Source organism: Sarcophilus harrisii, chromosome 1, assembly GCF_902635505.1.
Source record: "Sarcophilus harrisii chromosome 1, mSarHar1.11, whole genome shotgun sequence".
NCBI lineage: Eukaryota > Metazoa > Chordata > Mammalia > Dasyuromorphia > Dasyuridae > Sarcophilus > Sarcophilus harrisii.
Window position 1 is genome coordinate 698,819,760 of NC_045426.1, and position 24,753 is coordinate 698,844,512.

At 49.9% G+C, this 24,753-nt stretch overlaps 1 protein-coding gene across 1 annotated transcript; it reads left to right on the forward strand.

Annotated features, from left to right (window-relative positions):
* Positions 1–387: 387 nt before the first annotated feature.
* CABP1 (calcium binding protein 1) lies at positions 388–24,753 on the forward strand. Its single transcript, XM_031948730.1, is given in 5 exon segments — positions 388–582; positions 584–1,126; positions 23,188–23,218; positions 23,686–23,829; positions 24,441–24,753. Coding segments are annotated over 5 exon segments (1,125 nt in total). The 5' UTR covers positions 388–462; the 3' UTR covers positions 24,728–24,753.

Consider the following 24,753-nt stretch of genomic DNA (forward strand, 5'->3'; position numbering starts at 1 on the left):
GGGAAATACAAGTCGTAGGTGTCTGAGGCGGAATTCGAGTCCGGCTCTTCGGACCCGGTTGGGCGCCGGCGGGCTCTGGCTGGCCGGAGGCTACATCTTCAGGCGGCTCAGGGCTCGGGGGCAGCGCGGGGATGAGGCCGGGAAAGGGGAGGGGGCGCCGCAGATGCCGCTGCCCGGGATGGGGCAGAGGAGGCACGACGTGTTCCTTTGTCAGGTCCGAGCCGGGGGGCCCCGAGCCGAGCAGACCGGGCTCCGTGGGCCGGGCTCGCGGCAGTTAAAGAGCCCGCTCCGCCTGCAGGGGCAGCCCCGAAGCTGGGTGGGGAGGGGCCCCCTGGGCGGGCAGAGGGAGGGGGCGGCGGGGGCGGGGGAGGCCCCTCCCCCCTCCCTCCCGGGCCCCCAGCCCGGAGCCGGGCTCTGCACGCTGGGAGCCCGGGGCTCGGGGCGCAGAGGCTGCGCTGTCACATGGGCGGCGGCGGCGGCGGCGGGGCGGCATTTAAGCGGCTGGGGGACGGCGCCCGCCTCCAGCGCGTCCTCTGGCTCGGCTCCCGCCGGGCGCCCCGGGCTCCGCCTGCGGGGGGTCCGCGCCGCGCCGCCCCCGCCCCTGCCGGGCCATGCGAGCGCGGGCACCGCCGCGATGAGCTCGTCCATTGCCAAGAGCGAGTCCAAAACGTCGCTGCTGAAGGCGGCGGCGGCGGGCGGGGGCAGCCGGGCTCCCCAGCGCTCCGCGGCGGCGGCGGGCGCGGAGCCCCGCCAGGGCCCGGCCCGGGAGCTGGGGCCGCACGGCCGCCGCCCCCCGCGCCTGCAGCCCGGCTGCCCCGGGACGCCGCCGCCCGGGGACCCCAGCTCGCGGAGGCCCCTGTGCAGACCGGGGCCGCGGGAGGACGGGACTCGGGGGAGCTGGCGGCGCCCCCCGGCCCCCGGCAGCCGGGAGTCTCCGCCGCCGCCGCCGCCGCCGCCGCCCCTCGGGCGGGATGGGGAGGAACGGGGGCTGTCCCCGGCGCTCGGCCTCCGGCGGCGCTCCCGGGAGTCCCTGCGGGCGGCCGGAGCCCGAGCCGGAGCCGCGGCGCCCGAGGCAGACCCGTTCCTCCACCGGCTGCGCCCCATGCTCAGTTCCGCCTTCGGCCAGGTAAGGGCCGCGCTCCCCGCCCCCCCCTCCGGCCCGGGCTCACCGGCCAGCCGGGCTTCGGCCACGCGCCGAGCGGGGCCCCGGGGGAGGGCAGCTGGGGAGAGGGGGCACAGACGCTGGGAGCCGGCCGGCTCCGTCTCCGCGGCTTCGGGCGCGAGCGCCTCCCGGCCCCTAGCCGGTCCCCGCCGGCTTCCCTGACCCGGGCCAGACCCCGGCGCTCCGGCCGGCCGCCCCCTCCTACTTGGGGCGCCCGCGCGCCGCGCTGGCCTCCCGCCCCTGGCCCGCGCTCCTCCGTCCCCGCTCCCCGCCGCGGCGCCCCTTCCCGGACAGATTCAGCACCCTCTGCGCTGTCCACCGCGCGCGGAGCCCGCCCAAAGCCCCCGCTCGGTTCTCGCGCTGTCGGCGGAGCTGCCGCTCGGGCCCACTTCGTTTCCGGGCGCCCAGACCCTCGGCTGGCACTGGAGGGCTTCCTCATGCCTGCCAGCCCTGGGAACGGGGCTCCCAGCACGCCCGGAGAGAAAGAAGGGGGGCCGGGGCCGGAACCGAGGGTCCGAGGCGGCGTCCAGGGCAGGGAGGAGTAAGCTCAGTCCCTCCAGGCCCGTCCACCTCGCGCTATCCTGACCCAAAGGGACCGAGAGGGACCAGCCTGGGAACCAACGGGGGGCAAGTCTGGAAAAGTGTCCAAAGAACTTCGCCTGAGTTAGAATTTGTCGTCGCAGAGTCTGGTGGCGGTGAGCGCGGAAAAGCCAGACCAAATGCAGCCGGGGAGAGAGAGGGGAAGGGAGAAAGTCCGCCCGGGGGCCCGGGAATACGGGCTACGATAGGCGAGGGGCCAATAACGGGGCAGCGGTGGTGCAGGGGGCTCGGGGAGGCGTTTGTGGCACAGTGGAAGCGGAAGCCAGAAGCCTGGGCTCAAATTGTCTGGGAGCGACTCGGGGCTGGAGCTGGGGGAATAGTGAATGAACTGCAGCTTGGCGTTTCGGACGTCCCTTTGGGACTGCAGCGAGGGCGCTGTGAAGTGGCTTGTGGCAACGCTGAATCCTAGCCCCATCTCCACTTGGATGAAGTCTGAATCCTAGGGTGGAAAAGGCCCTTTAGAGGTCGTCTCAGCCATCGTCCCGTCTCCGAGCAGGACTACCCGGCAAAAAAGGTGTCCATCTTTTGAAAATAGATCCCCAGCACTAGCAGGGTGCAGTGGGGGGGTCAACAGAATGGAGTGAGGTGTTGGGGGAGAAATGAACAACTGAACCCCCCAGCAATCCTTGGGGTTTCTTTATTTTAAATGGCTTTTTTTTTTTTTTTGGTGGGGGGGAGGGCTTTCTTTCAATCCTCTGAGTTTTGACTCAGGCCAAACTCTCACTGGTGCAGTAGTGAGATAAGATGCTCTACAGTCAGGGGCAGGTTGTGGGATGCTGTCATCTGATGGCAGCATCCTGCCTGGGAGGGCATTCACTGGAGCTTGGATAAACCTCATAGAGTGGTCTGAGAACAGGCTCTGTCTCGATCGTCCTAATGGTTTCATTTGAACTAAACCAAATGGGCTAGTTTCAGCTTCGGAGGTTCAGGTTCTACGACATATGGAAGTCTCACTGGGACAGCAGGCTGGGCCGTGATATTGCACAACCCTTCTCCAAATGCTATTATGCAGCAGCTGATTATTGCAGAGATCTGACATTAATGCAGTAACACATTTCCCCAGATTGCAGCAGTGGCCCTTCACTTGGCTTTGGAGCGCAGTGGTGTGTTGATATATATTCTTGCAGGGAGTTCTCCGGGTCATCTGGCTGCAAATGGCTCTCTGGGATGGTTATCTTGAGGGCAGGCTATGAAAGCTTCTGTGGTGATGGGCTGGCTCCAGGGAGAACCTTGCTGCAGTTAATTAATATGTCAGTGCAGGGGAAGTTTGTACGCTGCTAGTGCAGGATGTTGTGGGGGCAGGCTGTGATATCGGCGCATCAGGATGTCAGGAGCTCGGGGCCGGGATGTGAGGATGTGGCCGAACAAGGAGGCAGCATCACAGAACCCCCCTTCCCCCCGGTTGTGCAGTTCTCTGCCCACCACTGACACTGCTGTGGGTCTGGCCGTGTTTATTGACATGGAGTTCTATCTATCTCCAGTGGCTGCTCAGGGAAGCTCAGCTGGGTGATCACGATCTGCTTTCTGCTTTCTCAGCCCATAAATGAGGAGATTAATCCAGTGCAAGTACCCTGCCAACCTTTCAGAAATGTCACGGGGGTCACTGGAGTCAGTGAAGCAAGAGCGCGTCCCATCAAATATTTAGTACCTCCCTCTGGGAGCCTCTCTTGTTAACTAGGCTGTGGGCTTCAAAGTCGAGTTAATTTAAGGTTTACACCCTTAGGAGAACTCATTTTTATAGAAAAAAACCCCTTATTTGTTTGTGCCAGACCCTCCAGATCCGGGTCATAACGAGAGCAATTATTCTTCCCTAACCTCTATTCGCCCTGGCAATTTCTCAGTGTCTATAGATGGAGCAGGGGCCCAGCAAAATCTGGTTTGGATGAAATTCTGCGGAGGGGAATAAAATAGGTAGAAAATATACTACCAAGGCTAACTCTATGGATTCCAGTTGGGAGGCAGGATGCTGATGGAAGCTTTTAACATCGACCTCTCCCTTTTACCTATTCATAATTACAGAGCCAGGGGGTTGAAATGAAGGGCCAACAATGAAAGTTAATAATAATAATGATGATGATAATAGCTAGCACTTAGGTTTGCAAGGTGCCTTACAAATAATATTTCATTTTATCCTGATAAGAGCCCTTGGAGTGCTATTATTATATCCATTTTACAAGTGAGTAAATGGAGGCTGAAAGAAAGTGACTTACTCAGAATCACCTATATTGAACTCGGTCTTCTGGGGACATCTGTAATATCTATCTCTTTACTTTTTTGGTCGTCAATTTACTCATCTGTAAAATGGAAGTACAATGGGTATAATGAATACAGAACTGACTTCCTAATCTCAGGAAGACCTGTGTCCAAAACCTGCCTTTAACAAACACTGGTAATGTCACGCTGGGAAAAATCGCTTACGTTTTCCTTGCTTTAGGCTAGAGATACCGGGGCACAGAGCCTGTCTGGTGCATGTGACTCACAATGTTCAGAAGTGGAACCTGAACCAGATTAAAATGTAATTGGAGAGTCTTTAACAAAATAAATAAAAATATATTAGATATAATCATAGAGGAGGAGGAGGAGGAGGTTGGGGGAAGACTGTGATATCGGAGGATCATTGGGTTAATACCCCAGGACCAAGATAGGGAGGACATGACCCCTCAAAATGGCAGACTCACAGACCCCTGTTGGTATGATTCAGAGAAGGTTCTTCCTTGGGGAGCTCCCTACCCTGATGAAATTATTGGTCTATCTCTGTCTCTGCCCTTAAATGGGAATGACTGTCAACGCAGTATAGTGAACAGAATGTTGCCATTGAAGTCAGGAAGACCCAGTTTAAGATCTCGACTCAGATCCAAGGACTTTAGGGTCCCCTTTTTGGTTTCATTTTCCTAATGGAAAGGGGGCTTGAATTCAAAGGCCTTCGAGGTCCCTTCCAGATTTCAGTCTATGAGTCCGAAAACTTGACCTCAGTGGGGAATCAGTGTACTAATTATTCTAGGACGTGCATCCCACTGCAGCCAGATTCACAGCAGTGAAGAACAAGCGCATCTACTTCAATAATCCTCGTAGAGAGTGGGCAGTAATGGGGAGAGGAGACTGCCCAGCTCCTCTTGTACTATCTCCCCTACCCTTGCTGGGGAAGGAGGCAGAGGAAGCAGGGGGCAGAGTGGATGGTGCTCTGGGCCTGAAGTGAGGAAGGCCCCAATTCAAATTCTGTCTCTGGTACTCACTGGGCAAACTGATAATTTATCTTCAGTTTACTCAGCTGTGCAATGGGAAAATAACAGGCACCTTCCTCTCAGGGTATTGTGAGGATCAGATGAAATATTTGTAAAGCACTTAGGCCCAAAGGCGGACAAAGTAAACACTTATTCCCTTCTTCCTCCGACCTCCTCTAAAGGGGGCTGGCCTTCCATCCATGCTGTAGGGATAGTGATGGGGTGAATCAAGGAAAAAGGCCAATCTCCTTTCTAATCAGTGGTGGATTTATCCTTCTAATCTCTCTGATCCAATTATTCATTTCTGATGTTCCTTAAACCTAATGGTTATTTATTGACACAAATTGGGAAGAAAGGTGGTTTCCCTCCTCAGCTAAAGACCTACCCTTTCCCTTAGCGACTTTAAATAAATTCATTTCAATTTTATTCAATACACATTAGTGTAATGTATAGAATGCTCGATCTGGAGTCAGAAAGAACTGAATTCAAATCTTGTCTCAAATACTTATTAATTGTGTAATTTGGGGCAAGTCATTTTAATCTATCACTTTAATCATCTGTAAAATAGGTAAATTAAGAGCACCTGCATCATGGAATCATTATGAGAACCCCAAACGATAATTTCTGTAAAACTTGCTTTGCAAACCTTAAAGTGTCGTCTAAATAATAGTTATTATTATTAGCCTTTCTACTTCAGTTTCCTCCTCTGTAAAATTGGGGAACCACAGGGCTCCGAGATCTTTTCAAGCTCAAAACCTGTGATTGGTGATGTGAGTACCATTAGTAGCAAGCACAATGGGAAGCTCTGGAGTGAAGAGATCTGGGTTTAAGTTTAGCCATAAGCTTGATCTTGGACAAATCGTCACCTCCCTTTTCTTCAACTATTAGAAAAAGAAAGAATGGGAGACAAGCTGCCTTCAGCTCTATAATGGGCTCCTGTTCTCTAAAGCCAATTTTCCATCCCTCCCCTGCACACACACACACAACCTGAGCATCAGTTCTAGTAGCATGAGGTCATCTGGGCCTTTTTCCCACCTTTATCCCAACTTATCACCAGTGCTTTACTGAGGAGACTTAGCTGTTCTGTAGGGTTTTTCCTCCAGGGAAGCCTCCAGAGCTCATGATTGGCCACTTTGTGCTTGAGTCACTTGGCACTGGGCCCCTTTTCTCCCCAAGGACAGAGGTACTTCCCCCAAGGTCAGCGAGCCGGTGTCTGGCTCAGGTCTGGCCTCCAGGGGGCAGGATCTACCGCAGTGGAGCTGGCCTGGGAGGGCCAAGAATGGTTTTGATGATTCTAAACGAGGTGAGCCTTGGGCCCTGAGGAGGACAGCAAGCTCACACTGGACCTGCCCTGTGGGATTAGGACAGAGTTTAGGAAGAGAAATGCTGCCGAGAGCCGGCAACACTCAGGCGGGATACCAGAATCTTTTCTCCCTATAAAATACGCTTTAGGATTAAAAAAAAAAAGTGAAAATATCATTTCTTTCTTTCTCTTTCTTTCTTTTTTCTTTCTTTCTTTCTTTCTTTCTTTCTTTCTTTCTTTCTTTCTTTCTTTCTTTCTTTCTTTCTTTCTTTCTTTCTTTCTTTCTTTCTTTCTTTCTTTCTTCCTTCCTTCCTTCCTTCCTTCCTTCCTTCCTTCCTTCCTTTCCTCCCTCCCTTCCTGCCTCCTCCCTTCTTTCTTTTCTTTTCTTTCTTTCTTTCTTTCTTTCTCCCATTCTTCCTTTCTTTCTTTCTCCCATTCTTCCTTCCTTTCTTTCTTTCTTTCTTTCTTTCTTTCTTTCTTTCTTTCTTTCTTCCTTCCTTCCTTCCTTCCTTCCTTCCTTCCTTTCCTCCCTCCTTCCTGCCTCCTCCTTCTTTCTTTTCTTTCTTTCTTTCTTTCTTTCTTTCTTTCTTTCTTTCTTTCTTTCTTTCTTTCTCCATTCTTCCTTTCTTTCTTTCTTTCTTTCTTTCTTTCTTTCTTTCTTTCTTTCTTTCTTTCTTTCTTTCTTCCTTCCTTCCTTCCTTCCTTCCTTCCTTCCTTCCTTCCTTTCCTCCCTCCCTTCCTGCCTCCTCCCTTCTTTCTTTTCTTTTCTTTCTTTCTTTCTTTCTTTCTTTCTTTCTTTCTTTCTTTCTTTCTTTCTCCCATTCTTTCTTTCTTTCTTTCTTTCTTTCTTTCTTTCTTTCTTTCTTTCTTTCTTCCTTCCTTCCTTCCTTCCTTCCTTCCTTCCTTTCTTCCTTCCTTCCTTTCTCTTTGTTTCTTCCTTCCTTCCTTCCTTCCTTCTTTCTTTCTTCCTTTTCAAATTTTTTTTTGCTTCTAGCACTGTCTAAAAATTACAATTCTCAGGACCCTCACTTCCCTTTTTGGGAACTATATCGATGATTTTAGGGCAGGTAAGCGACACTATAGTGCATAGAATGCCAAGTCTGGAGTCAGGAAAATTTAAGTTCAAATCCAGCCTCAGACACTTACTAACTGTGTAACATTGAGTAGGTCACTTCACTCTGTTTACCCCAGTTTACCTCATCTGTAAAATGAGCTGGAGAGAGAAATGGCAAAACCATTCCACTATTATTGCCAAGAAAGCCTTACTAGGGCCAGAAAGAGTCAGACACAATTAAAAAAAAAAGATTGACTTGTGACTGAAGCATCATAGGAAAGTTCATGTGGGGAAATTCTCTGTTCCACTGAAGACCTCGTTATCGGTTCTCCTCATTATCTGTTCTGCAATTTATAGCATTGAAGTTACCTAATTTGCTCAGGGCCACGGATCAATCTGAGTTGGGTTTTAAACCCAGCTTTTTCTGACACTTAGGCTGGTTTTCCAAGCATTGTGCCAGAGAACTTAAATGATATGTTCAAATTCATACTACTATAAGTGGTGAAGTCAGGATTTGAACTTAGATCCACCGGGTCCAAATCCATTTTCTGTCATTCCCTAAGGGCACCGTGCAACAAGAGAGCCATTTAAGCATTTTTCTGTTGTTTAAGGGATGTCCCATGTGAGGGGAAAGAATTTGCCTTTCATAAATGCTTCCCTAGATTGATCCATGGTCCTCCATAAGTGTTTGCTCCACTAGAACAGTCTTCAAGAGCTTGGTTTGGCAGCAGCCAGGAGATCTGAATTCACATTTCCACCCTGCCTCTTACTAGCTTTGTGATCTCAGGCAAATCTCTTTGGGTCTCAATTTCTCCTTCTGTAAAATGAGAGTGTGAGACTTGATGGCCTCTGAAGCCATATCCAGCCCTATCTCTAAATTCCTTCCAGTTGCTCCCTCCTTCGATGACCCTGGATTCATTGCTGTAAGTACTATGAAATGAACCTCAGACCCCATGTCTCTAGACTTTTCAGTCACAATTATTAAGCACTTACTGAGTTCCAAGACCTAGTATTAGTTTAGACTGAATAAAGGACAGAATTTCCAATTTTGGAGATCAGTTATCGAGCACCAAATCCAGCCAGGCACGCTGGCAAGCCGTAGTTTTACTTTCCAAGTGGAAAAAGCACCGGATTTGGCATTGAGGAACCGGTTTCAGGTTTGACTCTGATCCCTGCTGCCTGTGAAACCCTGATGTCTTTGCCTAAGTATAATTATCCATCTATCTGGCTTATTGAGGTTTGCAGAGTGGTTTACGATTAGACGATCAATCTTTTGATTGGACAAAATGAACGGAGGTTGTGATATGTGAAGGATGGGCCTCCAAGACGCCTCCGGTCCTAAATCCTGCAGAAGCTTGAGCTGGAGACCTCCAGCTTCTCCCCAGCCCGGTTCTCCTGGCAGGTGTTTTCCCTCTCTTCTTGGTTCCCTCTTCTGTCAGAGGAGTGATGGAGAGGGAGTACAAAGGACCCATCCAGACTAGCCTCTCTGCTCTTTTGTCATCCTCAGGACTTTCAACCACTAGGGAAGCTTTCCTCTCATTCTGAGCCTGTCGGCTTCTGATTCAGTCATTTTTCTGTTAGGGTGACCCAGCGCCTCCCCCTCTCAGGGGCTGGCTGAAACCCTGAAGCCGAGGAACTCTCTTGATGAATGTCTCTGCCGTGACAGAGACCGAGCTCCCTAGAGCTGCCTCCTCACTTCCCACTCAGCTGCCAATGGTTCCCGGAGAGGTTGTGGGGAGGGGGGGCATTTTTCCTGGACCAGCTTCCGTGGCGGCAGGGCCTCTGAGGAATCACTGTGGATGTCTCCCTGTTTGACATTAATCGTGGCTGATGACAGCTGGTCGCTATCCTCCAGGACCTTACAGGCTCTGGGACCAGAGACATTGGAAGCTTGTTTCCCTGCCCTTCCGGGCCCTCTGGGACAGCAGGTGGAATCCCAACCAATGCCATTCATCTTCAGGTACAAAGTGCTCGAAGAACAATTTATGTTCTACCAGCAGGGCCGTGGTCCAGAGGAGCTGGACGCTTCCCTACAATATTTAGCCTTCTTGCTAAGGAGGCCTTGAAGAGGCAGGCAGGTGATTTACTCATCTAACCTTGGCCTGGCCCTGTGGTATTATAGGCTTAATCCGTGCTTTGGAACCAGCCAAAAGATCTTGACTTGACTTCTGGAGCCAACCCACTTGAAATAACCTTAAACCAAAGCAGGAAGGGGCTGGGGGTAAGTAGTTTACCAACCCAAACACTCCCATCTCCATCAAGGTTAGAGCTGAGCAGACTGATCTGAAGAGCAGCTGGGCTCCAGCAGCCAGCTCCTCCGGGATCTCAGGGAGGAAGGAGTGCAGCAAGATGCGGACCTGGTTCTAGCTTCTTTGCCAGCAACAAGCACTCTGGGACATCCCTCTGTTTCCCTTGGTGGCCACCAGGGCACCCCGATGATTTGACCCCAGGTTTTGCCTTCTCTGGCTGTACCAGCTTAATAAGAGCAAAACCAAATGAATGTGAATAAGAGGGAAGGAGGAAAATTGGATTCCAAGACACAGGACGTGGGCTCTGCCATGAGGAGATTATCCGGAAGAGTCACCAGCCTTTGCTTATAATGAGCTCACGGCTCATTGCAGGCTTTCTAATTTTTTTTCTGTGTGCATGAGTGCTTGTGTTGTTGTACGTGCATGTACAAGCTCAGAAACTGGGTGATATGTTGGCTTTGGGGGCAGCGGGGACCTAAAGTAGCCAGATTCTGGAGGCTCCCTGTAGCACTGTTGTCCTAATTCCCATCTGCAGCTGCCATTCCAGATCCCCAGCACAGAGACAATCTCCCTGCAGATTTGTAGGGGGAGGGGGAGGGGAAGGGATGCAGCATTAATCTGATGTATATTATCCATCCACCTTCTCCAGCTTTCTCTGCTCTCACTCACTCAGTGATTTTCTGAGCTAACTCCTCCCTCCTTCCTTTCAGTCTCATCAAGAAAGTGTACAGAAAGTAAAACACAAAAATAAAAACAAAAAGCAGCTTTTAGAAAAGCACAAATCAGAAAGCAGGAAGAGAGAGAGAGAGAAAGGGAGAGAGAGAGAGAGAGAACAGGCAAAGAGGAAGAGAAAAAGGAGAGGGGGAAAGAGGGTGGCAGAGAGAAAGGAGAAGATACAGGGATAGAAAAGAGAGTGACAGGGAGAGAGACAAAGAGGAAGAGGGAGAAAGAGAGGGAAAGCGAAAAAGAAGAACAGGGGAGAGAGGGGAAAAGAGAGAGAGAAAGAAAAAGGAGAAGATACAGGGATAGAAGAGGGAAAGGAGAGTGGCAGAGAGAGAGAGGAGAGAAAAAGAGAACAGACAAAGAGGAAAAGAAAAAAGAGAGTGGGAGAGAGAAAGGAGAAGACAGAGATAGAAGAGAAAAAAGAGTGAGAGGGAGAGAGACAAAGAGGAAGAGGGAGAGAGAGAGGGAAAGTGAAAAAGAAGAACAGGGGAGAGGGGAAAAGGGAGGGAGAAAGAAAAAGAAGGAGAAAATACAGGGATAGAAGAGGGAAAGGAGAGTGGCAGAGAGAGAGAGAGGAAGAGACAGAGAGGAAGAGAGAGAGGGAATGAGAAAAGGAAGAGCAGAGAGGGGAAAAGGGAGAGAGAAAGAAAAAGGAGAAGATTCAGGGATAGAAGAGGGAAAGGAGAGTGACAGGGAGAGAGACAAAGGGAGAAAGAGGGATAGAGGGAATGGGAAGAGATAGGGGAAAGGGGAGAAATAAGGAGAAAATATAGGGATAGAAGAGAAACAAAGGAAAAAGGAGAGAGGGAATGAGAAAAAGAAAAGAAAAGAGGAGAAAGAGAAAGGAGAAGAAAGAGGGATAGAAGAAAGAAAGGAGAGAGACAGAGAGAAAGGAGAGAGGAAACAAGGAAAAAACAGAAGAGAGGGGAAAACAGGAAAGAAAAAAAGAGAAAGAAAAAATAGAGAGAAGAGAGAAAAGAAACAAGAGAGTGAGAGAAAAGGGGGGAAAAGGAGGGAGGGAGAAAAAAGTATTGAGAGAGGAGAGGGGGGAAGAGAGATTTGGAAAGAAGAGAGGAAGGGAGAGAGAAGAGCAGGGGAGAGAGAAAGAGAAGATTCAGAGTAGAAGAGAGAGGAGAGAGACAGAGACAAAGAGAGTAAGAGAGAAAAAGGGAGAGCAGGAGAAAGAAAGATATTAAAGAGGGGGAGGGGAGAGAGAGAGAGAGAAAGAGAGAGAGAGAGAGAGAGAGAGAGAGAGAGAGAGAGAGAGAGAGAGAGAGAGAGATGAGACAGAGAAGGAGCAGGCGCAGGAGAATACATAAGTGAGCCCTGGTGGGAAGAGGCTCGGCTAAGTTGGAGCAGGAGGCTGGGAAAGCTGGCTGTGACCACTTGATCCCCCATCCCCTCCAAGAATCTCCTTCATGGATTCTGGTACCTCCAGACCCTTGTAATCCAGTGCCCCGGGAGGCAGTCTCAGCATATTATGGGCAACTGTGTGAAGTCTCCCCTGAGAAACCTCTCCAGAAAGGTAGGTGTGGAGTCGAGGAGATCCGGGGTTCCCCCGGCCGGCCACCTCAGAGGCTGAGGAGAGATGGGATGCGAAGGGAGGGGGATCCAAGTCTTGCTAAGCCCCCGTTCTCCATCCCACCCCCGACTTCCTTTGGAAGCGGTTTTTGTCTCTCTGGGGGGAGCTCAGCTCTGGGACCGAAGCCCTAGAAGAGAGCGTGTCTGTGTTCATGATTCTGTGCATGGAGACTTCGAGGAGGGAGCTGGCTGGGAACACACCTCCTTGTTTGGGTTTTTGGATAACATCCCTGTGCATGTGCTAGCAGGCAGGTGATGGGCTTTGGCAATGGCTGCGCTGGGGAGGGTGGGCGATGAGAGGCTCTGTCCATATTCTGCCTGACCCCCACATGTGCTGGGAAACACTGATGGCTCCATAGGTGTTGCTTTGAATAAGGGAATTGTTTTTTTCTTTGCTGTTAATCCTTCTCTTGGACACAGAGAGAGTGGAGGCAGTTCTGGCTTTGGAGAGAATCTAAGTTCAAACCTGTGATGTTTCAAAAGTTCAAGAGCTGTAATTCATCTTTTATTAATGCTAGGATTTGGGGGCTCCCCTCTTTTAGTCTCTGCTTCTTAATCTACAAAGGCACCGGGTTGGACTCATCGATCCCTTCCAGTTGTAGATCTCTGTTTATATGGGTCTGGGTCTTCTGCCAAACCCAGAGAGAGATGAGGCGGGTGGGCCGTCCCAGCGTGGAGGGTCTGCAGAGTGTATTTTCCTTCTTGGGTCCTGGCTCTTCCCCTTCTGGTTTTATTCCCATTCTTCAAAAGAGTGAGGTTGGAAATGGCTACCTAGAGCTTGGATGGGGATGACGATCTTAGCCATGGGCTCAAGCCAGGTCTTGAGCTCTCAAGTAATCAGGCTCGGAGCCAGGTCCTTCTGAGACCAGGCCAGGCCTGAGTCTGATGGACTCAGAGGAACTCTGGCTCTGAAGTCTCCAGACCTTCTTCTTGCCTCTGTCATCAAGTCCATTCTTTTCCGTGGGCCTCAGTTTCCCCATCTATTGGGGATTGGACCAGGTGGTCTCCGAATACCCTTTCAACTCTAAATTGTATGATCCTCATAAAGCATATGCTCTTTAAAAGCAGGGAGGAAACCAGTTTCCATAAATCGATTGGGTTTCAATGTTCTAGGAAAATTCACTCCAATAAGAAATCATCTCCCGAGTCCTTTTGCAAAGCAAATAACTACGGCCAAATTATTCTGTGTGCCCATCTGGAGTTTTCGTTTCTTGGGCCCATTTAAAGGGGAATGCTTCCCCTTCCCCCTATATTTCCCCCCCCTCAACCCTTTCCCTCATACCACAGTCGTTTTGATGGACATTTTTTTCCCCTGGCTCACATTTGCCAAGTATCTCTGTCCCTCTTGTTCCTTATTTAGCTAAGCAGCTCCTATCAAAACCCTCTTAATCTTCCCTCTTCCTCTGGCTCCCTTGGCGGACTGATTGTTTTCCTTAAGCTCCCCTTCCCTCCCCCCACCTCTTCTCAGCCTGTCATCTTCTTGGGGCTCAGAATCAGGAGCCGTGTCCTAGTCCATGGGAGAGCCGGCCCAGTGCCCCCAGGCTTGCAGTCAGTCTGATTCAAACTGAAATCCCACAGCCAGGAAAATTCATTCTGGGTCCCGGATGAGGGCAGCAGCTCACAGGCTTCTCCCAGACTTCCAACTTCTCCCTGCCGGTCCCCGACTGCCCGTCTCCCTCCTGCCATCTGCCATTTTGAGTTTGGGAGAAGGGGAAAGGGGAGAAAGCTTATCAGGTCGTAGATTTAGGATTGGAAAATACTTTAGAGGCCCCTCAGCCCAAACCCCTCGTTTTACAGAGGAGGAAACTGAGGCAGACTGCAGGTAAGTGACTTGTCTAGAGTCACACCTGTGGGAAGTATCTGAGGCAAGATTTGAATTCTGGTCTTCTTGGTTTCTAAGCCTTGTGCTCTCTCCACTGCACCATCTAAGGGGGAGAAAATAAGAAGGAAGCTGGGTGGGAAGGAATCTCGGGAAATCCGGGTTTCCATAATGTGGCTTGCATCTACTAAGATAAAGAGAGGAAATAAATCACCCAGAAGTGTTTGGGGGGAAAGACCATACATCTGGAGGGAGTTGATCTCAGCTGAATCTTAGCTTTACTGTCAGCCAATTAATGAGCATTTATTAAGCACCTGCTCTATGCTAGGCAGTATACCAAGTGCTGAGGATACAGATAAAGGCAAAACAAACAAACAAACAAATAAAAGACCCTGTCTTCAAGGGGAGACAACATGTAAACAAACAAGGTTTAGACTAGATAAATTGGAGATCATCCCAGAGAGACAGTGATGCTATTTATTATCTCTGTCTCTCTGGACAGGTTGCTGCTCTTTAAGCCTCAGTTTCCCCCTCTGTATAAAAGGAAGGGTTTGGACTCCACAGTCTGTCATTCTCTCTTGCCTTCCCTCCTATTTCAAGCACTGGTCATTTGCCCCTCCTTCCCTCTGGCCCAGAAGAGGAGCACAAAGGAGCAGGGTGGGGGCAGGGCTGAGGACCCGAGCACGTTGAGAATGGGAATGTTAGTGATATTCCATAGCACCGGGCCAGAAGGTCACTTCCTGCAGAGGCGGAGGAATAAGACTTTCTCATTGCTAGCCTAGGAGAGAGCCCTTTTTTTGCTGCCAGAGACAGGGAGTTGGTCTGTGGGAAACTGTGCTTGGTTCTCTGGGGTGAAAAGGATGGTCTTGGGAGAGGGGCACTGGGCCGGGGATGCTGAGTGGGCTGTTCAGTCTCCGTTAGGTGTTATTTTTGGCAGGGGAATTACAGAAGCCCTGGATCAGAGGAAATGGGATTGGATTCCAGCCCTGCCACTCTGGGCAAATTCTCAGCCCTCTGTCCCTGAGTTTCCTCATCTTTAAAGTAAAGGGGATTGGATTAAATGGTATCTAAGGGTTCTTTCCCTTTTAGAGTTAGGGGCGTTAGCCATTTGGTCCCACTTTCATTCCTTAGATCATAATGTTTCTCCTCTGCTGTGAGAGCCTAGCTTACTCCCGTATTGATCTGGGAATCATCCCCCCACCCTCCAAAATAAGTCTTGAAAGTAGATATATATTGGTCAAAAATGAGCAGAGTGCTGCCTTCTGGGCACTGATCGCTTTAGCTTAGAGTCAAGTGCTTCTTTGTCCAGTGGAGCAAGCCCCCAGATATCTCCCTCTCCTTGGAATGGGCTGCTTTTGATCCAGGCTCACAGAAGTTTAAACCGAGAGATAATTCAACATAGGAGAAATCACATTTTGAGCCTCGTATGATTGAAGCCAGGTAAATTTGCCACTGGCCAGTTATTTCCCACCTTATTTCTACAGTTTACTCACCTATAAAAAGAGGGGTTGAGTTTCACCCATTACTAGGTCTCTTCCATCCCTAAATTGCTAATCTTCAAGAAGCCTCGGGATGATCTCTACAATCAGTTTCGGGAGCCTGATCTTATACTTGGGCTGATATTTGTCCAGCAGCCCCTGAAATTGCAGTTGGGGTCAAGGCTAAGTGTATACAAATTTACTAAGTCTCTAGTTTGTGTCAAGAAGCACCTGCCTTCAGAGAGTACCCCTGGCCCCCTTCTATCTCTTCCTGTCACCCTGAACTCACAGGAGTATAGACGTGAGCTTCTCCCTCTTTGGGGACTTCCCTTGGAAAATCTGCTTCCTTTTGTTGAGGTTAGGAAGGGGAGACCTCAAAAGTTCCCCAGACCGGTGTCCCTGAGGTGTCTCAAAAGAATTTGCAGGCTTGAACCCATCTCCTAGTCAAGGAGCAAAGTTTTATTGCAGGAGTTTGATCTGTGGGAGTTTCCTGAGACCAGAAGCATCTGATTAAGGAGATGTCAGATAGATTGTGTGTGTGTGGGGGGGGGGGGGGGTTTCCTGAGGCAGATTCTAAAGCTGGAAGATTTAGGATTACTGACATTGTTAGAACAGAAGCCCCCCAGGGTCAGGGGACCACAGAACCATATTACATCACTTTGGCTTGGATATATTTGCCAGATGGAATGGAATCCTCTGAGCATCTGATTGTTAGGACTGACCATACTTATCCCCCCTTACTTTGGTCACCTAAACTGATAGGAAACCCAGCCAAAGTCCTTTTCTCTCTGAGACTGTCAGGGCCAAGGATTATGAGAGAGAGCTCTAAGCTGGAAGTGACCCCTGAGATCATTTGATCCAACACCTTTATTTTTTACACAGGAGGAAACTGAGGCCAGAGAAATTCTGTGGCTTGCCCAAAGGCCCACATGTAATAATCGCCATAAGTAAGGTTTGAATTTGAATCGCTTCAGAGGGAGTGTTCTTTCCGTTCTACCAAGATGCCTCTTGTGTCTCTCTTCTCCCTTTCCCCACGTATACATACATGTATGGATGGATATACATATGGCTATCTATAGATACGTATATAAAAAGAGACAGAGGGAGGGAGAAAGAGAGTGAAAGAGAAAAGGAAGAAACAGAGAATGGGAGAAGAGGGAGTGAGAGTTAGGAAGAGAGAGAAAAGGAAAGAGAACTTGTGTCTATTTTTTTCTTAGGGTATTTTTGGGGGCAGATTGGTGAAATCTATGGATTCCTTCTCAAAATAATGTTTTTAATTTATCAAAGTAATAAGATTACAAAGGAAACCAGTTCTCTTGGCAGGTAGTTATCAAAAATGGTTTAAAGCATAATTTCACAGACCCCTTTAAAATATTTTCAAGAACCTCTGAGACAGATAATAAATAAAGAATTTATGAAGCAGTCGCTGTCTAGCAGACTTTGTGCGAAGGGCTGGGAGTACAAAAGAAAGACTTTCTTCCACATTAGAGAGCCTCACTTATTCGCAGGAAGCAGTTGGAGAAGTGAGCCTAAGGATCTTTTTGATCTCACATCACTGGAGTTTGGGGTGGAGAGTAACTGGGGGGGTCATGAGCAGTTAGGGTGCAGCATCCTTCCTGGTGGATGCTACCGGAGAGCTAGAAGTCCCCAAGGGGTGTTAGCTACAGGGAGGGCAGGGGCTCTGTCTGAAAGGATACCTGTGGGGGCCTAGGATGAGGGCACCTCCTCAGTACCTGAATGGATCTGATTAACGCCAGCAGCAGAAGCCGAGCACGAAGGGGGTGGAGGTCAGTCTCCAGCCTCTCGAGTGATTCTGTTGAGAGCACTGACTTCTGGGAGGATGCTCGGCATTCTGGGGACGGCTGGAACGTGGTGTTTAGATGTTACTGCAGAAGAGGGAAGGCCCAGTGGGCAGTTCTGACTTTTTATAGCTGCATGGGAACGATAGGAGAGAAGGAGTCATCCCAGGCCCTGGAGCACTGCTATATACGGCAAAGACAAGCTTTGTTGCCAGCTGGGAGCTCCAGCCGCACAGACCCTTGAGGTCCGGCCTGCGGTTTGGGCTAAAGTGGTCCCAGTGAGGAGGAAGCCGCCAGAGTGGGAGGGCCAGGAGGAGAAAGCGCGTCAAGCAGGGTCCAAGACCATTTGTGGCAGCTTCTCAGGCAGCTGTTGTGTGAAGGTCATGGACAGGGCTGGTCAGGAGGGCTCGGGCCACCCAGGGAGGGCTCTGGCGGGAGCTGGGGCCGGTCAGTGAGCAAGGAAGTGGGGGACAAAGGGAGGCTACTCTCCAGCCTCAGGCCCCGGGCTGTGGAGGTAGCGAGTCTCCCACCCAGGATAGATACTCCTGGGCCTAGTGAAAAAAGACAGAAGCCAAAGAGACCTGGATGCAAATCCCGCCACACGGGCCGTGGAGTCTGGGCAAATCTCCAAGCCTCTCACTGGCCCCAAGCAGCTGCAGCCTGCAGAGAGGGCTTCCCTTACCTGGGAGTTCCTTGTCCCAGTGAGATCGCATGTCTGCTGCTTATCCGATTCTCTCAGAGAAAGGTTGCCAGTCTATCCATGGACCCGTGACTACATGGATACATACATACATATATATATATATATATATATATATATATATATATATATATATATATATGGTCTTGGAGATCTGGATTCAAGTCTTGCTTTTTATATCCGCATTCTGTGGACCCAGACAATCCAGCTAATCCAATGCTCTCTCTAGGCAGCTCTCTGAGAAAAGTAACAGAGAAGGTGCAACCTACATTGATAGAGGGAGTTTTTTCCCCTGGGAGTTCCTTATATCAATGAAATCATAGATCAGTCACTCCCCTCACCCCTCAGCGCCTGTAACAGGATCGCTCCTCTCTGTCTGTACATGCACATGGATGTGTGTGTGTGTGTGTGTGTGTGTGTGTACACGTGTGTATTTGGGGGTATGTGTAGACTTTCTCTAGCTGCACTGGCCTGTACCTGGGGGCAGACTGTGGAGGGCTCCTTCCCCATCCAGGGCTAAACGGAGGTCCCCGAGCGCTGCATCCGGGGCAGTGGGGCTGGGCTGCTTCCCCTCGGCCCGAGCCGGCCCGCCCAAGCTCCAAGTCGTGGGGTCGCCGGCCCTTCTCCCTCCCGGAGCCACCTGGGGAAGGACTCCCACGAGCTGGGGAGGTAATTTCCTCTCTTGTGTTGTTTGCTTGGTGCCGAATGAAGATCCACCAGGAGGAGAAGACGTGCTATACAGCCGTTCAGACGAATGAGGAAGGGCTGGTGGCCGCCGAGTGCCCGGGGCCCCTCATGATGCTGGCTCAGAACTGTGCGGTCATGCACAACCTCCTGGGCCCCGCTTGTATCTTCCTGCGCAAGGGTTTCGCCGAAAACAGGCAGCCTGTACGTAAGTTCTCCTGGCGGTGGGGCGAGGTCAGGCCTGGCCGACTCCTAGGGCTCCGAGGAAAAAGGGGGGAGCCCAAAACTGCACCGACACCCCCCAACACCTCCCCCCAGCTGGACCTCCCAGCCATCCAGCCAAGTTACCTCCCCACCCCCCCACCCCCATCTCCATGGCACATCTGAACTGCTCCCTGCTACACATACACAGACAGCTGGGCCATGAAAACCATGCTCAGTACACAGCTCCCAAAGACATTTGACTGGAGATCTCCATTTGTATTTGAGTAGAGGAGAAGTGACTCTGATATTTACTAGCTGGGTGAATTTTGGCAAGATCATCCAACTATTCATCCACCCCCCCCCCATCCATCCTTCCATGTGTCTATCCATTCATCTTTCCATCCATCTACCCATCTATCCATCCACCCATCCATCCATCCATCCATCCATCTATCCTTCCATCTATCCATCCATATCTGCAGGCATCCACATATCAACACATATTCAGTAAGCAACCAGTGCTGTAACCATGGCAAGACTACATGTTTACAGATATACATCCAGTGACTAGTGGGGTAGATGAAAAGTGATCATAATATTGACTAGTTGGGTGACCTTGGACAAATCCATTCGTCCATTCATCCTTCCCATCAATCACCAGATATTCAGTAAGCATGCAGTGCTGTGTCTCCCTGGAAAAGCTGTGTGCTTACAAATATCCACTGACTGTTTGGACAGAAGGGAAGTGACTTCCTGACATTGACTATTACAAAATATTTATTTATTTATCAGTTTATTTTAACTTAACATTTATTTATTTAAATTTATTAGTTTATTTATTATATAATTATATTATATATATATACAAATTATAAATTTATTAGTTATTTATTAGATTCTGAGGCTGCTAGGTGACACTGAGGCCAAAATTAGGAAGACCTGAGTTTGTACCTGGCTTCAGATACCAGCTGTGTGACCTTTAGCAAGTCATTTAATTGCTATTTGCCTCAGTTTCCTCTGTTGTAAAATAGGGATAATAGTATCTACCCCTATGGGGTTGTTGTGAAGATCCCATGAGATAATTGTAATCACTTAGTACAGTGCCTAATACATAATAGGTACTTAATAAATGCTTATTCCCTCCCTCCGTTCTGTTAGATACTGGGATAAAAATGAAAATATCTCTCTTTTCAGAGAATTTGTGTTCTAGTGAGGGGACAACATGTATACACGTGGGGATGTGGACTTTTCTGTGATTTGATAGGGATTTCCCCAATGGGGAGACTTCCCCAATGCAAGTAAACACCCTCTCTGCAATTTATCTTGTCGGGAGCCCAGAACAGTGAGAAGTGAATTAACTTGCCCAGGGTCGTACAGCTACCTTGTATCAGAAACAGGATTTGAACGCAGGTCTTCTTGGTGCTATGAACATGTTGAACCTGTCCCAGCCGTGAAGGAAGGAAAAATCTCAGCCTCAGTTTCCCTATCGGTAAAACAGGGTTAACAACACTGTCACTAACTACCTCAAAGCATTGCCCAAATGAGTTATTGTTAGCAGCTCCCTCCCAGGGCTGTTATGAGAAAAGTGCTTTTGTAAATCTTTAAGAATGATGGGTTACTATAATTATTTTGAACAATTTCCATTAGACCCCTCCCTCCCCCCTCCTCTGGCCCCAACATGGCAGCCCATGGATTTCCACCCTGTATTTGTGTATGTGCTTGGTCTCCTTCCAAGAGCAGCCCGTGGACTCTTCTCCCTCTAGAAAACTTCAAAGCACAGTGGGAGATCATAGGGCTGGGATCAATGCCCAGCTGGTTCAGCTTGTGCCCTGTGCTTGCCTAGCCCAGATGCTCTGAGGAAACCTGAGAGGGAAGGAACAATGTGGACGCTGTCGCCGCAGCATCCTGTTCCTCCACAAATGAGATAATGCCGGTGACGGCTTAGCACAGGGCCTGTGACCCGGGAGGTGCGTAATAGCGCTTGTTCCCTTACTCTGTCCCCTGCCTCTCTAGCACAGACCGCAGGGGGTTGTTTGGGACAGAATTTGGACTTGAAGTACATAATCACCTAATGTGACACACGCAAGCTCTCCCTGCCCCTCTTACGAGAGAGGAAGAAGAGAGGGCAACGACCCATAAGCATTTATCGAGCACCTACTATGGGTTTGGCACTGGGCTAAGCCCTGGGGATTCAAAGAAAGGCAAAAGAGAGTCCCTGATCTCAAAAAACTCACAGCCTATTGATGGAAGAGAAGGAATGAGCATTTATTATGTGCCTATTGCGTGCCAGGCACTGTGCTAAGTGCTTGAGAATATAATGTCTTTTGGGATCTTTATTTGATCCAATGGGGTGGGGAGTGCAAACTACTATGTACAAACAAGCTCTTTATGGGATAAATTGGAACTAATTAACAGGCACTGGCAATAAAGGGCATGGAAAAAGAAAAAATATGATCCCGTTCGCAGGGATCCTACATTCTACTGGGGGAGACTACAAGGGAAAAGGTTTGGACTGGACATTGGTCTAGAGAGCTTCCGGGAGAGGAACTTCTCTTTACCAGTGTGGGCCGGTGCTTCCTCTGCAGCTTAGAGTCTTGGGAAGTTGCTATTCAGAAACCCTGCTTTTCCCCCTAGAGGTGTCCACTGCCAGACTCAGTTACTCAAAGGTTCATATAAATGGACCTCTCTTATCTATATGAGAACCCAAGATGTCCCTTATATTCATCACTCAAAGGTTCATATAAATGGATCCTCCTCATCTATATGTGAACCTAAGATGTCCATTCTATTCATCAATCAAGGTCCATATAAATTATGTCTCAACTATATGTAAACCCAAGATGTCCCTTCTGTTCATTAAGCACGAATACACGTGTGACATTGGCCCTCATGGCTTCATACACTTGGGTGTAGTTTGGTGTCTATGACACTCACAGGGCAGAAATCCCATCCCGCCTATGGCTTAATGTTTCCTCTGGATCTGAATCCAATGCCCTATGCTGGACATCTGTGCTCCCTGATGCTGGGGCCCATCTGGGGTGAGTGCTCAACCTTGCCCACACCTGGCTGAGTTGTGACTATCCACCCGATCTGTGTTCCAGTTGCGTCCCCTCCCCTAATTGCATCGCCCCGTGGATTGTCAAGGACTCATAGAATGTCCATCCCGATAAGATGCCCACTACACGTGCATGAAACCCAGTAGGGAGACATTCTCCCCCTAACTTCATCCCTGTTGTGTGATATTTGCACTTTCTGGAAACTTGGGCTCTCTCCCAAAGGTACGAGGTTTTTAATACCTTTCTCTCCTCCCCAAAGATCCCAGTATCGATGCCTTCTCCCTGCTACGGCCCCATCCATTGATGGTACAATTTCCCCGGTGGTGGGGGAGTGGGAGCTTACTGGGAACTAGAGGCTCTCTGCCCTGCAGGGATGCCTTGTGCAGTGAGAGCAGTTGCGTTGTCCCATAGTTTTCATTGCTCCCTGGGTGGAGGCGGGTGCTGAGGAGTTTGGAAGAACACCTCTCAAGGCACCGGGGACCGGAGACACATGTCCACTCGCCCTTGATGTCATCTGGCACTCTGATACCCCAAACTGCGTAGGAGCATGAGGCGGGGGTGGAGGGAGGCTGGAAGGAAGATGGGATCTCTGGGCAAGAGATCAAGAGAAGGGGCAGGGCTTCCCAAGTTTCCCGGCCATGGATGGCACTCTCCCCAGGAAGCAGTGCATTTCCTGAGTCCCTGAGCTCATCCATGCCTCTGTCTCCTTCCTCTAGCCCCTGGTCTCCCATCATGATCCCATCACCTTTTTGACTTCCCCTTCTTTCTTTCCTCTTATCCCGTCCATTCCTTCTTTCTCTTCTCTCCTAATCACGGGCCCTTTCCTCTTCATTGGAGGCTGCCTGCTAGAGGGGAAAGAGATCTGGGATTAGACTCAGAAGACGTGACCTTAGGGAAACCGCTTAGCTTGTCGGGTCCTAACAGAGGAAGTTGGACAAGACGCCCTCCAGGTCCTCTCTGAGCCCAAGACTACGCCCTTTGAGGCGTTCCATGGGCTGCAGTTTCTGCTCGGGATGAGGAGCTCAGAGTCAGTGGCTTCTGAGGTTCCTTCTTGTTCCAGATCTCTTGTCCTGTGTCCCCTCTCCCCTTCCTCCTGGGGAGGGGCTGCTCTCTTCTCTCTGAGTTGTGACTCTTCTCCCCATCCTGTTTTCCTTGCAGGTGCCCTGCCTCTGGATGCTCTCTGGTCCCTGCAAACCTGCGGAGCCCCAACTCCCAGTGTCTGGGATAGGAGGGTCACGGCAGTACCCGCGCCTGCCTGTCCCGGCAGGAGGGGCTGGGCCAGAGCTGGGAGTGGTGGTGGAGGTCTTGCGCATCACCCTTTCAGAGGAGGGCTGGGAAATGCGCCCTCGACTCTCGGGTGACTCAGAGAAGGAAATCTTGGGGGGGGGAGGGTTGGGGGTCTCCGACATTTCCCTTCTCCAACTTCTCTCTCTTATACTCTCTGCCACCGGCTGGGGCTCCGTGGCCCCAGGAAACCGAGGAACTCTAGGATCCTTGTTGTTGGCTCTTCTAGGCCACTGGCAACTGCTAACAGGGAGTGTTCTCTTGTTGCAGGACAGAGAGCTTCGACCAGAGGAGATTGAAGGTAAAACTTGGCCCCTTGGGTGAAAACTGCTGCCAAGTCCTCCAGGATTGCCTGGGTGGGGACACTGGTGGGGAGAGGCAGAGATGCTCCCAGCCTCCTGAGCACAGTGCCTTGCACATAGTAGGCGCTTAATCAATATTTGTGAAGTGAATGAATGAATGTGGATGGATGGATGAATGAGCAGAAGCCATTGAAATTTAGTACTCGCTCTGGAACAAGTAGCTATGGACTGACCGGACAGCTCCAGACTCTGTCAGCAGCAGAGGGGCCGGAGGGGAGGGATTCCAGGGTGGGAGAATTGTCCGAGATGGCAACGCGTGCTTTTCTTGATCCAGAGCAAATCCTGATTAACAGGGTGAGAAGGAGGGGGTCTGAGCTCTTGGGCTGTTTTTTGATTCTCAGATGTTGTTTCCGGTCACTGAGGGTGAGGGTAACTAATGGTGTCCCTCTTGGCTTCCCTCTTCTAGAACTACGAGAAGCCTTCAAAGAATTTGACAAAGACAAGGATGGCTACATCAACTGCAGGGACCTGGGCAACTGTATGAGAACAATGGGCTACATGCCTACCGAGATGGAACTGATTGAACTCTCTCAGCAAATCAATATGAACTGTGAGTCTCCTCTCACACACTCCTTTTCTTCCATCCTCCTTTTTCTTCTTCCTCCAGTTTTTCTCTCTTTTCACCCTCCTTCTCCTTTAATCCCATTTGCGTCTTTCAATTTCCACCTGTTTGCCTTTCTTCATTAATTGATGCAGATATACTCTATTAAATCAGCCACCCACTCACCCATCCATCCATGAATGCATTAATCCACCCATCCACCCAACCATCTACTTCTCATTAATTCAACAATCCATGCATCTGTCTTTCCATCCAATCTACCCAACCATCCAACCATCCAACCATCCACCCCTCCATCAATTCAATCATCCATGCATCCATCTGTTCATTTGTCCACCCATCTATCCATCATCTCCCCATCCATCCATCTAATTATCCCTTCCTGTGTGTATCCATACAACCGTCCACCATCTGTCCATCCATTCATCTAGCTCTGTCAAACTGACTGACTCTTCTCTCTTTCCTGAACCAGAGACAGCCTCTCACTTGTTCTTCCACTCCTGGGCACAGTATGTGCTCTGGGGAGTTTGGGAGTTTGGGTTTGGCTGTTCCCAGGGGGGATGGAAGTTTTTCACGCCAACTTTTACCTCTCTTCCCAGTGGGAGGCCATGTGGATTTTGATGACTTTGTAGAGCTGATGGGCCCAAAACTCCTGGCAGAAACAGCAGATATGATTGGAGTAAAGGAGCTTCGAGATGCTTTCCGAGAGGTGAGTGATCCCCAATGCAGTGTTTATTGCGCACTTATTACATTCCAAGCGCTGTGCCCGGTGCTGGGGTACAAAAACGTAGAACTGCTCTTGTCCTCAAGGAGCTTCAACCTAACTGAGAGATGCAACTTAAAAACATTTTTAATAGTATTTTATTTTCCCCCCAGTTACCTGTAAAGAAAACTTTAACCATTTTTTGTGGT